This window comes from Copadichromis virginalis, linkage group LG2 (genome assembly GCF_057382275.1).
Source record: "Copadichromis virginalis isolate Kocher_CV1m ecotype Utaka linkage group LG2, C_Virginalis_male_GT1.1, whole genome shotgun sequence".
NCBI classification, from domain to species: Eukaryota; Metazoa; Chordata; class Actinopteri; order Cichliformes; family Cichlidae; genus Copadichromis; species Copadichromis virginalis.
The window spans coordinates 31,408,958-31,424,253 of NC_140619.1; the positions used below are offsets into that span (position 1 = coordinate 31,408,958).

At 44.1% G+C, this 15,296-nt stretch overlaps 2 protein-coding genes across 39 annotated transcripts in view; one reads left to right on the forward strand and one right to left on the reverse strand.

Annotated features, from left to right (window-relative positions):
• LOC146717672 (protocadherin gamma-C5-like) overlaps positions 1 to 4,695 on the forward strand; it is a 295,905-nt gene extending 291,210 nt beyond the window's left edge. For 36 of the 38 annotated variants that reach the window (XM_085429574.1, XM_085429612.1, XM_085479401.1 and 33 more), the window contains 2 exons: positions 368 to 465; positions 1,979 to 4,695. In XM_085429574.1, the coding sequence (XP_085285700.1) occupies positions 368 to 465; positions 1,979 to 2,262 (382 nt within the window). In that variant the 3' untranslated portion in view covers positions 2,263 to 4,695. The remainder of the gene's footprint in view (positions 1 to 367; positions 466 to 1,978) is intronic. The other 2 variants (XM_085479277.1, XM_085479383.1) reach the window with 1 other exon arrangement.
• Positions 4,696 to 5,025: 330 nt separating this feature from the next.
• Positions 5,026 to 15,296, reverse strand: part of LOC146717704 (protein diaphanous homolog 1-like) — a 41,668-nt gene continuing 31,397 nt past the window's right edge. The window contains exons 10-11 of the transcript XR_014914814.1: positions 5,846 to 6,010; positions 5,026 to 5,772 (exon numbers count right to left, since the gene is read on the reverse strand). The gene's annotated coding sequence lies outside the window, so the exon portion shown is untranslated. The remainder of the gene's footprint in view (positions 5,773 to 5,845; positions 6,011 to 15,296) is intronic.

Genomic DNA, 15,296 nt, shown 5'->3' on the forward strand with positions numbered 1-15,296 from the left:
ACTAGACGGCGCATTGCTCAGGGTCATACTGGCGAGTGTGTGACCGCTGTACAATTAATGTGTGAACACACTTGCTACCATGTGTGTGTCCAGCAGCATTTGCACATGCCTTTACAATAATCTGTTTAAGCGTGAGTGTGTGTGTGTGTGTGTGTGTGTGTGTGTGTGTGTGTGTGTGTGTGTGTGTGTGTGAGAGAGAGACACACTCTGTTTTGCGTACTATACATCCCGTATTATTCTCCTCAGGCTGTGTATTTCACCATCAGCTGCTCTGCTTTACATCATCCTGTCAAGCTAAACGCACATAGATCCACTGTAGAGGAGAGTTTATTTACATGTGTTTTTTCCCGATTTTTTTTTTCCACAGGGCAACTGGAGGACCTGAGGTTGCCATGGGAACTGGCCCCTGGCCCCAGCCCCCTACTGAAGCTGAGCAGCTCCAAGCCCTGATGGCTGCAGCCAACGGTGGGTCCTATACCTTGTCACCTCTTTCGTCCCTCCTATGAGTTCCACCATCTCTTTTCCAAACCTATTTATTGCTCTTCTTCTCATCAGGATGCGTGGGAAGTGGTGGTTTGTTTAGCTTCCTGTTTGGTTGGAGAGCAACAAGCCAGACTCAGTCATTGATAAAGCTCTGTCTGTCCACGCTGGCGTTTCCATTTAGTGGACGTGAACCTAGTATTACTACCCACAGTTTCCTTGATGTAGTAAAGCTGATTTGTTGAATATAATAACACAACAGTGAGACACGTTTCCACTGTACACACTTATCACATGTTTAATGTTTTACTATAAGCAGTAAGCTATAAGGGCTACTCGTACATTTATGTAACATTAAAGCCTATATGATTCCTATATGTTACAACACACATCCTCCCCCTCCTGTCCTGTCCCTTCTGTCCCTGCAGTGACGGCTTAGGCAGCACTGAGGTGAATTCACACAGTGACTCATCTTCAGGCTTTGTCATCGCATAGAAAAGTACGCAGAAAACAGCAGGATTACCAAGACCAAATGTAGCGTCAGGCAAACACAAATTATACAAAGATGGTAATGATGGAGAGACGAATGTGACGAGGTTTATTGGCAAACAGATTCAAGTCGTCACTTCCAGTGTTATTTCACCACCAATCTGTCCCCCCCTTCTTGGACACTGGGAACTGGGCCCTGGTGTGTGACATTTTTTTTCCATCACTGGGAAATGGCGAGATGGTCATGTGGTGGTAACCTGCATGTTAGACAGAATGAACAATTTGAGCCATCAGGGAGGAAGGAACAAACTGAGCATGTGATAAATACTGAAGGTCATCTCTCCTTTGTGCTTAATGTCACTGTGCCGATAAACACAATGACAAACACGGAACAATTCATTTAATTAGCGCTCCACTTCAGAGGAGAAGGTAATAAAAAAGTGTTCTCTCTAATGACTTTAGCTCCAGCACAGTTAGAACTGCAAATGTCATGTGCATGTGTGTGTTTATGGAGGCTGAGATGAACTAGAGAATGGGGGAGGGAGGGTTTGTTCCCTGGCTCTGCAATGCAGGGGCTGTGGGAGAATTATGGGCTGAGCAGCTACGTCATGCACGCTCACAAAAACAGGGCATGCCTGATTTATTTATTTATTTTTTTAAGAAAAGGAACGCCAGATAAACAGAGGAATAAGACATTTTCAGCAACCATGTTGAACAAAAAAGAAAATCCTCTTCAGTCTTTTGTTAATATTTCTTCTTGTTCATATCTTTACTTTTTAGGTTCACTTACTGTCTCTTTATGTTTTTGTTTGAACTAAACCGGATGTTCAGACTGAATTTCGTTTTAATCTGCTGTACAAAGTATTATAATTTCCTTTTATGTCCCATTTAATTTCACCTCTTCTGTTTATACTAGATATTCTTCCAAATGCTTTTCTAACAAGTTTCATCCCTCTGTCCTCTTCCCTCCTCACCCCTTGTCCCCCAACTTTGTCTCTCTTCCCCCTAGAAGTGAGTGAGGCTACAGCCACCCTCGGGCCCGGCACTATGGGCTTGAGCACCCGCTACAGCCCCCAGTTCACTCTGCAGCACGTGCCAGACTATCGTCAGAACGTCTACATCCCAGGCAGCACGGCCACCCTCACCTCAAACCCCCAGCAGCAGCAGGCCACGGCCCAGCAGGCCACCCAACAGGCACTGCCCCCTCCTCAGGCCTCAGCTCAACCAGAGCCCCCTAAGGCCGCCCAAACTCCAGCCTCCAAGAAGAAGTCCACCAAGAAGGAGAAGAAGTAGATGTGAATAGGTGAAGGAATGATCAACCTGGGCCTGATCTGATGAGAAATTAACCCTCCACACCCCACCATTAGATATCTTAAATATTGACAGCAAATCACTTGTGACCACATGGGCGATTTTGAAAGTTCTTTGAAAGTGTCTTGAATGCCTCAAAGAATCTGAATGTGTTGAAAGCTGTTAGTGTTTCTAACTTGTGCTGTGCTTAAGGTCTATTATTGTTCACATAACCGTTGTTGGTAGATATATTTGGCTGGGTGTGGGGGGTTACTGTCCCCCGCCCATATTTCTTTCTCTTTTTTTGGCAAAAATACAAAACAAAAACTTGGTCAAAGAGATTCAGTGTAAGCAACCTTGCTGGGATGACAAGACTATACGCAGTGATGTATTCAGAAATGAAATGTTAATGTCTTTCACGTTGGATTTTTTCATGCACTTTCCATGAAGTGGAAAGTCAGCTGTTGTAAAGTACGTTAGTTGCCATCCATTAGATTGCTAATAGGGTCAGCATTGCTGGGTCTTAAAGCGTTAAGTCCTTTGACTTTAAGGCTGTTGTTTGACAAGTATTACAAACTCTTCTGCATGCTCATTAAGGTTCAAACCACATATACTAGTTTAGAATTGCAAACTATGCATTGCAAAAGCAGAGGAGGAGGACATCTTGAATCTATTATCGTCCCTCCAATCGCAGGTCAATATAATGCACATGTAGCATTTACTTGACGCAAAATGAAAATTACTTTTGTAATCGTAGTTAAAAAAAAACAGATTTTAATCTTCTGATATTTTTATGACCTGAGCATGCACCCAGAGGAAGGGCTGGCAAAGAGTGGGGGTTGCACGGCGCTGTGTCGTGGAGTCACGAGCCATGCTGTCCATATCAGTGGTACAGCAGCAGAGACTGGCTTCTTCTGCAACACCTCCAAGATGGGCACAGATATGTCTTGCTGCCCCGCACCGCCCTGCCCTCCCCTCCTCACACTCAGCTCGTGTCCCTCCCTCATTCACCACCCCCATATTGAGAGCCAAACAAAAAGAAATGCACTGTTAGTATTCTTAAGATGATGTAGGGGTTGTAATCACTTCAGTCTTTAGGGAAACATGTAGATGTGGTAAACTTAAGTGCTTAGGAGTTTCTAGACACCTTGCGGGCCTTTAGGGCCTCGATGGAGTATTTTCCTTCACCATCCTCAAGTGCTGAAGAAACGTCTTGATGTGGCACAGTATCATGTCTTTTCTTTGGGAGATAACGATTCGATAGCATAGAGAAAGTGTTTGTATAAGATATGAAGTTTTTACATTGCCGTCTATCCTTCTGTCAAACTCCTGGACACGTACAACAGCATGAAGAAAAAAAAGGCAGCTTGCAGGGTGGGTTAGGGAGAGTGGAAGTGGTATGGTGAGAGGTAAGCAGACTGAGGTGGCACCATTGTATCGATCAGGGGGTGGTAAACATCCTTGGCTCTACCCACTGAATGTACAGAGGAACCACAGTTGACCTGCCCACCCCAGAAACTCTCTCAAATGCACTGACTGTAGTAGAGGTCAACAGAGCCAAGCGCAGTTGTCCCTGTTGGTGAGGAGATGCCACTCACAAGCCCTTTGAAATCTCTCTCTTCCATTGACACCAATGGGAAACCTCAACCTCTTCACCCCTCACCTCCCGCCCTCTACTCCCTAGTCCTGTGAGGCTCTTCCCCACTGTAAATAAACACGAGTCCTGTCGATGGTATGAGCCAGGTGTTTGTATAGTAGGGACCATGTCCAACATTTTCAAAATAAAAGTCCCTCTCCACAAGGCGTGGCTTACTACTGGAATGTGTTGCATTTTGTTTTTAAGAAAAAAAAATTAAGAAAACCACAGTTAAAAAAAAACAATAATAAAAAAAAAAATTGAGATGTTCTTCAGCAGTTTGTGTTGCAATGTAGTAACTAAGCACCATGGAAGCCAACTAACACTTAAGTGTAAATAACTGATAAAGATAACTTTAGATAAGTAAAAGAAGTGACACACGTAGACTAGTTAACTTGTGGTATGTGTTGCGCATATTTTTGTGTTTATTTTCCCTCTACTATCTTTTATCACCCTGTAAAGATACAAAAGAAAAGAAAAAAAAATATGGAAAAGTTTCTATCCTTCTGTAACCTCTTAATGTTCTTTTGCGGTGATTTTATCTTGTGCATTTGTGAAAGAATGCCTCTCATTCTCTTTCTGTCCATATGAACAAATGATTATAAATATTATATATGTGTAAGTCCGTCCGCTGCTGAATTAATCCTACTCTATCCTGCTGTATTATCTTTCTTATCAAATGCTTAAACCCCACGCTATACCCCTGTGTTACTCTCTTATTTTTATGCTAATATTTATATTGCTGTTTTATTTTCTCTTGAACACTGACATTTCAAATAAAAAGATTCATTTTAAAATTACTTATGCGTGTGGTTTGTGTTAATGCTGCTACTCTGAGCATCATTACATTGTTAACAATATTAATCGCGCTCACTAAACAGTTTTAAATGCTTCTTGGAGTTTTAACCATGTGGCTGCAGCACTACTAATTAATCCCAGAAGCCTTTTGTCTTCTTTAATTTCAGATTTCTTTAAAAAGCAAACTACGAAGCTACAAATAATTTACAGGAACTAGGATGTCTTAATCAAAAACATGTTAAATTGATGATATAAGTTCTGATCCTTTTTCAATAGGACTCAGAACTACAGCTGCCAAAAAAGTATTCTTTGTTTAAAAAGAAAAAGCACGGCACAGCATATTAAGTCAGTAAAATTGATTTATTTAGCATCTTTCTAGAAAAGGATATGCTTCACAAGAACAATTAGTACGCCTATACAAATAAGTACTAAACTGCTCTTTAAAAGTTTCAATAGAGTCCATTGATCTCAAACGTAATGGTAATGGATTCCATTGTTTATTTTAGTTTTCGCTGTAGTATGAGGAACCACCAACAAGACCTGCATGTTACATATGGGTGCAAGAGTTCACTATTGTAAGCTGACATTTGACCATGCAGAGCTCTAAAACTGATCACCAAGATCTCAAACTGAAGTCTGAACGTTATAATTAAAGCATGGTGGAAAGTAAAATAGTACTGAGGTCAAATGTAAGATAATCATAGAGCTTATTCTATAAACTGATTCCTTCTCCAACTCATTGATATTAGAGCTACACGCTTTTCTATCTTTCCTCTTGCAGAAGTTGGGGCCACTATAGGGAACATGCCTGCACATGCTCTTTGGGCCTTTCAATAGATCTTACACAATAACACATGACTCTATAAATAGCCCACAGGACGTCACTAAGCAAAACAAAAGGAGCAGCCCACTGCTGCAGATGTTGGGGGATGGAAGGAGGGACTGAGAAACTGGAGGGATAGAGAGGATGTGTCGGCCATGAATCAGGTCGTTATGCCTGCTGTTGTGGGTTTTCGGAGTCCAGGTTACTGCCTGAAGATTATGCAAGACCAGCGGCTACTGGAGCTATTTAATCATACCTGAAATGACAAAGAACAATCCAGTTTTTCCACACAACAGCATTCCACCATCAATCACTGCAGATTCACATACCCAAAATGGCCGTCTCCTCTTGCCACTTTCTTCTTGAGTTATATGGTTGCCACAGTAACCATCAGCCCTAGCGCTGGATGCTTTGCTCTGTTCAACACATCTTCATTACAGATATATCCAGTAGCCATTATTGGCTCTGCTCAGGGCCTGGCTGAGCTCAATGACCTGCGGAAAGATAAACATATTCAGCAATTAGTCAAACCTGGCAACCGACTGAGCCATATGTAGAGAACATGGCAGAGCTGATTGGAGAATATCCCACACACACAGACACAAGGAGATGAGTCAGAGGTAATAAGGCACTGTGGGTTTGTCCCCATTTGGAGAAATAAAATATGAGCTTCCATTTTAGAGCCTATTCTGGTTCTATCAATGAAAGGAAACTGAGGTGCTGTTCATATGGGTATATTATACATATACAAGTAGGACTTAAAATAGCTTTATAGTCTCTTTGTCAGCTGATGTTTGTCATCCTGTGACTCATACAGACTCCTGATGCCCTGACTGTCCCCATGTGTCAGAAATTTCCCCAAGGGGAGACCCAACAGAATGAGGAGATTGTTCTTCTGTTGCCCCCTTTATGTCCCCTACCCCATCTCGCTTAATTGAGCACATTCCTACTGATTATACACACATAGAGATGCACAATAGTGTGACAAACAGGCAAAAAACTTCAAATCAGTGATGTATAGCAGTCGCAGACTAGAACCTGACAATGGGCAGCCTGTGTACGATAACAGCATTAGTGACACAGCCTGGACACAAACCAGAAGACCAGGCTTCGTCATATCCTCAGTGTGATACATGCACATGGAAGCAGAGATGTGGCAGCCCACAGAGACACTTACACACCCAGACATTCAAAACACACCCACGAGCACCCACGATAATTAAAATGTATTATAATTTGAGCTATAATTCACATCACACGCCTACATAAGAAAACGGAGGTTCCTCTCTTCCTCGTCAGTGTGGGAGCTGCCAGAAACTTCCCGCGCAAGGAAACAAGGATCTCATTTCAGGCCAAGGAAGACTTAATCAATGTGAAGAAAGAGCAGGATGTGACGTAATGGGTTGCTAGTGGCGGGACAGGAAGTGAGTTTCCGCGCCCGTTTACTGTTTTTTAACCTCACAGTAGTAAAATCAAAGGAAGGAGTTCCTCCCCCCCCATCCTCCTTCACTGGCTTCCTCTCTTCTTCCTTCCCTGCCCCCCCCCCCCCCCTTTCTCACTCCAGCAGCTGTCTCTGCATATGTAGGGTCACCACATGTTGGAGAACAGAGGTCTGTTTTGTGGATATGCACACTGGAAGACTGAAAGGATAAAGCTTAATCTGGGTTTTTGTCGGGAATAACCCTGACATGAAATTATATATATATATATGTATATGTATATGTGTGTGTGTGTGTATAAATTAACAACCACTCATCATAAGCAGAATCTAAATCCAGCAGGAACTGACTGACCTCCACTTTTATCAAGCAGGAATCTTGCAGTGCAGAGCCAGAGAAAGAGAGAAACTGCTGTTTTTAGGATGAACGTTCCTTATAAAAGATTAATTGACAGAGAGGAATGGAAAGTTAGTTTTCTGATGGCACTCTCCGCCAGCTCTAAAAATAACCCCTGAACAAAAGCGTCGGATAACACCAAACGATTTGTCACATATGAACACACACATATCCAAACGCTGCATTGCTCTTTGTTGCAGCTTTAAGGCAGGGATGACTCCTGGAGTTGCTTTCTCACTGTATATGGTTTATTTCACAATCCGATCATAACAAAAACATACAGCAGCTCCTCTCCGACTCCTAGCCCTTTGCTGCGGTGGAAAAAGAACCACTCCAAAACCCCTTCAAGGAACATATGTACAAAAGAGTTTTCCTAACACACCAATGGGGCGTTCAATGCCATCTGGTTAATATGAGTACTCTGGCAGAATAACAGTTCAAATGAAAAATATACCAGAACAAACAAGCAACCAAAAAAAAGAAGTGTGGGGTACCTTTGAACCAATGAACAAAGTATAACCATTTATACTTTTTAACATAACCCGGCCCCGTCGATATGTGTATCTCTCACACTCTCCCCCACTCGAGAAATGTCGTCCCGACATAAATGTACCTTATAATCGACAATCCATAGAGAACAATAGAATGGCATGGACTATGTACCAGGTTACATTACACCCTTTTTTTTTTTTTTTAAGTTACCCAAACTACCGTGCACTGTAGTTGTGTATACTCCTGATATAATCAGTTCAGTTTTTTTTTTTTTTTTGTCCACAATTCAATCTATCAAATTACCATGCTATTTGTACTCTCCTGTAAAGGCATTAACTTTGTCCACATCTCATCTGAACACTAAGCATCTTCCCTTTACTCATACACATGTTCGGCCTGCAATCCATGTGTCACAATATTTCAATCAACATAGGTACATTTGTTACAATCTGAAATAGTGGTACCAAGTGTAAACATTATATCTTCCCCTTTTACCAAGGTCGCCAGTAACCTTGAATATTCACACATTTGGTGGCCACTATTCTTTCTTCAAGACTTGGTTGTCCAAGTTTACTATAGGTCAAAGTCTGTGGTCTCCTCCTTTCTCTCTTTGGGTATGGACTTGGCTGGTCTGTTTCCAAAGCCTCTTCGACATCAGAGCTGCTGTCCACCTCCCCTGCCCCCACAATAGCCACATCCTCTGGTTCCCTATTGTCCATTTTCTCCTCATCAGCTTGGCTGGGGTCCCCCTGGCCATCTCCTGACATGTGAGGAAGCTCATCTGGCTCACCCCCGTCCCTTAGTGGCATAAACTCTGCCGCTGTGGGGTCCAATGTAGGTGAACACTGAGGCTCAGGATAAGGCCAGGTGAAAACCGCATCAGAAAACTCATCTGTGTCCTCCTCCTCCTCACTCCCCACTTGTGTCGGAGTCATGCATGTTTGTTTCCGTTTGTTATAATGTCTTTTCCTTGTTTTAGTACTAGTTACAGTTGCCTCCTTATCTGCTGGGAGCGGAAGAAAATCGCAAGGCAACAACATATTCCTGTGCAAAATCCTTGTCCTGCCTTTACCATTCTCTGGCTCTAACTCAAACACAGGACTGTCCTCTCCCTTTTGTCTTTTAATGATGTAGATGTTGTCTTCCCAATAGGAGCGGATTTTACCTGGCCCACCCCTCTCCACAACATTTCTAACAAGGACACGACTCCCTATTTGAAGTGGTGGACCATGCACACTTTTGTTGTACTGCCTTTTACCTCGGTCAGCTGACTTAGCTGCATTTTTGGAGGCAACAGTGTAAGCTTCAGCCATTCTCCTTCTCCATCTGTCCACATAGTCCTGGTAGGAGCCTGAACTGTCCTCCTGCTCAATGCCAAAGAGAAGGTCAACTGGTAACCGTGGTGACCTACCAAACATTAGGAGAAAAGGAGGGTAGCCAGTGGCCTCATTAACAGTACAATTGTAGGCATGTACAACTTTATGGAGGTGGCTTTTCCAGTCTCTTTTCTGTTCCTCTGTTAGTGTTCTTAACATCGAGAGCAAGGTCCTGTTGAATCTTTCGGTCTGCCCATTTCCTTGTGGGTGATAAGGAGTAGTGTGTGACCCTTTAACACCAGCCAGTTCTTTTAAATGGTGCAATAGTCTATTCTCAAACTCTCGCCCCAAATCGTGGTGTAGTTTTTCTGGAAAACCAAACCTGAGACAATAATCATTGAATAGTTTTTCTGCTACAGTCTTAGCTGTCTTATTTGTAGTTGCGTAGGCCTGAGCGAAGCGGGTGTAGTGGTCCATAACTACAAGTATGTATTCACACCCCCCCTTGCATTGCTCCAGGTGCAAAAAGTCAACTGAAACCAACTGAAATGGATGAGTGGTCTCTATGCTCAACATAGGTGCCCGTGCCTGTCTGTTTGGCTTCCTCTGTTTGAGACACTCACAAACATTACTGACAAAGTGTTCAATGTCTCTTTGCATCTTAGGCCAGAAGAAACGATCCCTAATTAAATTTAGGGTCCTTTCTGATCCCAAGTGGCCCATCTGTTGGTGTAGTTCTTTGAGCACTAGTGGGTGGTAAACTGAGGGGAGAACTAGTTGTTTTTTGTGTCGAGTCTCTCTGAACATAGTTCCATCCTCTCTGATTTTCAGTTTGCTCCACTCTCTAGCCAATGCTTTAAACTCAGTGCTCTCAGTCTTAATTTCCTGTGTGGTGGGCCTTTTGTTTTGCACTACAGACTCGTACATTTTACCTATCACGGGGTCTTGCCGCTGTGCTGCACAGATTTCCTCTCTCGGTATTGGCTGAATCATGTCCAGCAGTTCCTCTGCTTGTGTTCGATGCTGAAGGGTGTGGAAGGAGACAGCGTTAAACATTAGAGCTTCTGTTTGCTGCACTAATATGCCCTGCTGTGAGGCTACAACCACGTCCTGGCTAACCGTCTGTGTACAGCAGTTCATATAGTCCTCAAAATCGAGGGGCATCCTGGATAAAAAATCTGCATCTGCATTTGTTTTTCCTGGCCTGTATTTTATCGTAAAGTTGAAATCTGCGAGCTCAGCCACCCAACGCTGACCTGATGCATTCAACTTTGCTGTCGTTAACACATAGGTGAGTGGATTATTATCTGTATAAACCACAAACGATGGCGCATGCAGCAAATAATCTCTGAAGCGCTCACAGACAGCCCATTTGAGAGCTAAAAACTCCAGTTTGCCAGCATGCATATGGTAATTTTTTTCTGGCGGCGTTAACGTTCTAGATCCATAAGCTATGACTCTTAACTTGCCATTACTGCGCTGGTAGAGCACTGCTCCTAACCCTGCTTGAGAAGCATCAGTATGAAGCACAAATGGTTGGTCTAGATTAGGGTAGCCTAGGATCGGAGGACTGGCCAGTTTATTGACTAAGTAAGACAAAACCTGATGGTGTGACTCTGTCCATTTCACAGGGGCTGATGAAGGCAACTGTCCTTTAGCCTGTTTGTTTTTCTCCTTCCTTCTCTTGTTCTGTGTTTTTAAGTCCTGTGGGCTACTTTTAGCATTTGTTTGGGCTGCTAGCAGTTCATACAAAGGTTTGGCGATACGTGAAAAGTCCTGTATATAGGCTCTATAATAAGATAGGAAGCCCAAAATCTGTCTCACTTCCCCCACTGTACTAGGGTGTTTCTCTTTAAGTGACATCACGGAGGCGACTTCTGCTGGATCCATACTATGGCCATCTTTTGACACCACTCTACCCAAAAACCTGACCTTAGGCTTGAACAGTTCACATTTCTTAGCAGTAAGTTTGACCCCATGTCTCTGATACCTTTGTAGCACGGCTCTTACATGCTCAACATGGTCCTCAAAAGATTTACTGTGGACCAAATTGTCATCAAGGTACGGTAGACAGATATCATCACGCAGACCCCAAAGACACTCCTCCATGCTCCTCTGGAACTCTGCTGGGGCGGAGCTGAGTCCAAATGGGATTCTAACCCACTGGTATAAACCCCAGGGGGTGATGAATGCAGTGAGTGGCTGACTGTCTTCGTCTAGGAATCCTTGATGATAAGCCTTTCCCTGGTCTAGTACTGTAAACCAGGAGCTACCAGTGAGGCTGTCCAACATGTCCTGTATCCTGGGAATAGGATGTCTGTCAGGCACCGATTTGCGATTAAGTTCTCGATAATCCACACAAAGTCTGAGGTCACCGGACTTTTTCCTAACACAGACTATCGGTGACGAATAAGGCGACTTGGATTTTGTAACCCACCCCCTATTGATCAAGTCTTGCAGGTAAGCTTTTACTTCCTGATGCAGAGGTTTAGGCACACTGTTGTAAGTCTTTTGAACTGGTGTTTGGTCGTTGAGGGTGATGTGCATCCGAAGGCTAGGAATGCAGCCTACATCATTTTCGTCTTTTGCAAAAGCTTTGCATTCCTCCCTAAGCATCATCCTCACCGCCGACTGTTGGCCACTCGTTAGATGGTCTAGAACTACAGGGGGATCCCAAACACCACTTGTCTCACCTGTGGGGGCTAATGGGACTTCGACACCTGCATCGTCTGCTGTTTTAGTTGTTGGAGTTTCTACAGGTTTTAGGGCAGCTGGGTATATTGCTTTTACGCCCTCAATGTGCCCCAGGACCACACGCGGATCTACAGTAATATTATGGCATGTGGTATTTGTGACAGATACTGGGACCATGGCTGAGTTGCCCCTTTTTACTTTAAACAATACTTCCTGCAAATGAAGCCCCTCAGGCAGGCTGGGGTTCAGAACAGGACAAAATAACATTACAGTGTCCTCGTCAGCCTGTATGCGTGTGCGACAGCGAATGGTAGTAGCTTCACTAGGGCCTAAAACAACTTTACTCCGCCCTGTCTTGACTTGGATCTCTTCCGCAGCTGTTCGATGTGTCTCTATCAACTGGATAAAAGTCTTAGCAGATCCGACGTCAATACCAAAAGCACTACTCACAATATTTGCAGCACAGTCACTGTTTTTAACACCCTGTTGTTTAAGTTGCTCGTTGATGATTTCTTCTATAACATTGTATCCAATAATGGGATCCTGAGCTACATTTGGGTCACTAGAGACCAATACGGGCACTAGGAGACTAGAGCTGGTCGTCTCCACCCCCGTCAGTCTAAACTCTACAGGGACCCACCCCATAAATGGTATCTCTGTCTGATTAGCTGCGAGCCCATTTAATGGTTCTGAACCTAAGAGTTCATCTATCCCCCTGATAGTGGTGTGAGGTAAGTGCTCGACTCTCCAGTTCTCATTTATTACGGTAGCCTGTGCACCCGTGTCCCACAATGCGGTGACTGGTACATTGTCAAAGGTGCATCTCACCATTTTTCGTCTACCAATCAGCTTCACTAATTTTTGTCCTTGCTTATCTGATAGAAGGTCAGAATATCCCATGTATGACAACCACCCCTTTTTCTCTCTTTCCCTCAAATGTTGTTCAACTAGCCTCACCGCTTTACATACATGTTTGTGATGGTGCCAGTGTTGTCCCTGACAGGCTTTAGAACAGTAACTGACAGATGAGCAGCCTGCACACCTCTGGAGTGGGGTGCTGACCGACTCTCTCTGGTGGCAGCAACCACAGCGGCGGGACTCCTGATGTGGCGGTGGGGTCACTGCTGGTCCCGTGGCAGTGGCCCTCTGGCGTTTCCCTGCAGCTGAAGTGGAGCTCGGCATCCTCTGGAGATGTGGCCAGGCTGGCCACACTTAAAGCAGTGGGTGCAGTTGTCTCCCTCTCCGTTGCTCTGGCAGGTCCTGCAGCCTTTCTTCCTCCAGGTACCCGCGGCAGCATCTGATGTCCTCTTTGTAGTCTGCGACTTGCCAGCGTTCAGGGAAGCAAGAACCATCTGCCTCACCTCTGCAACCTCGTTCCTCAGCTCTTTCACCAGGTCGTGCATTTCGGGTGGAGGATGATTTTTCTTGTCTTCCTTGGTGGCGGGGATCTGTGAGCTGCTGCGTGGTTCATCCCTAGTATGTAGCTCATTGATTCTTGGTGGTTTTGTATTGTTCCTCTTTAACTTGTTCAGTCTTTCTGTCTCGAGATTGGCAGCTTCATTTAGTTTCTCAATCAGCATTTCATCAGTCACATCTGGGTTGTCAAGAAGGGCTTTAATCTGGAACTTTATGTTGTCATTTTGCAGCCCAGTACCCACTGATCTCAAAAACTTCCTTTTTACCAGGTCCCGACTGTAGTGTTCTGCTTCTTTGTCCTTGGATGCGTACAGGAGGCGATCTTTAAGCTCAATGGCTCTGAATAAAAAGTCTTGAGCTGACTCTTTTGGATCTTGGGAAATATTTATCAGTTTTTGGTACAAGTCAGATGTGTCATCTTCTCGGTAATGTCCTTTTAATATTGTCTTTAACTGTGTGAGTGTCAAATCAGTCTTTATTTCAAGCATATCACGCAGTTTGAGACCTGGATTGATGGCTCTTATCACTGCTTCAATAACTTCTGACTCACTGTGGCCTTTGCGGAGTCCATTTTCCATCTGATGCAGCAGGTTGGTATAGGACAGCCGATCGCGCTGCCCTCCCTCACCTATTTGGCCACAGATGCGAAACTCCCTGCGAATTGTCACCTCTGGTACTTTAGAAGACAGCAGGTTCGGGGCAGCGTCCGCCATCTTGAGTTTCTGCCCTATCGCTCTAATTTCTTCCTGCAGCTCGTCATACTTGTCTCTTGCGTCTGAAGGGCGGGAAAAATCACTCTCGGCCGTATTGTCTTTAGCTTTATATTCGCCCAAAAACGATAAAAGTTCTTTCACAAACTGTACAGCATCGTCTGGTGTATAACTGTTTTCCACCTCGTCCAGTTTATGTTCTATAACTTTCATCAGTTGGCGTCTGGAAGTGTCTTTTGTAGGCTCATTTAGCGGTGTAGCAAAGCCTTTCACCTTATAACCCACTTCTATGAGCTGATCACGACTTAGCTGGCAGAGTGTGGCGGTGATCTTATCTCGTCGGGCTTCTATCTCCATTGTGGGTACTCACAAGCTTGTCTTTAGTCCGTCAGATTTCAGGTCCGGTGCTTGGAGAAAGGTTTTTCTTCAGCCGTGCGGTAGCGCTAACGTTAGCCGCTAATGGCGCTAACCAGGCTTCTGCTTCACTCTCGTGCGGGAAGTTCTTCAAACCTTCCTCCTGGCTGGCTCGCCATGATATGTTGCAGCTTTAAGGCAGGGATGACTCCTGGAGTTGCTTTCTCACTGTATATGGTTTATTTCACAATCCGATCATAACAAAAACATACAGCAGCTCCTCTCCGACTCCTAGCCCTTTGCTGCGGTGGAAAAAGAACCACTCCAAAACCCCTTCAAGGAACATATGTACAAAAGAGTTTTCCTAACACACCAATGGGGCGTTCAATGCCATCTGGTTAATATGAGTACTCTGGCAGAATAACAGTTCAAATGAAAAATATACCAGAACAAACAAGCAACCAAAAAAAAGAAGTGTGGGGTACCTTTGAACCAATGAACAAAGTATAACCATTTATACTTTTTAACATAACCCGGCCCCGTCGATATGTGTATCTCTCACATCTTTAAAAATCATCTTTGTATCTCTGTAAAGACAAATATCCTGCTAATTTTCAAAAAGTCTGCTTTCATTTATTATTTCAGCAGAGAGGAATGTGTTCATAGGGCAGCGTTAACAGGGAATCTGCTGCTCTAAGGCAGAAAGAAGAAGGGGGGGGTCATTGAGAAAGAGCATTGGAGCGCTGGAGCCTGAACGTTGCTAAGGCTAACACTATCCTGATTTAAAGAGACTCAGTAATGTGCTGGCTGCTGGCTTGACTAAATAACAGAGATGGAGCTGTAGCAATGTGGAGGAAGAATACAATGCTCCCTTTCAAAGCCACAAACCCTTTTTCTCTTCATCTGAAAAGCCCCCTCTCTCCTCATCTCTCTCTCCCCTCATCTTCTTTGCCAAGTGTTCTT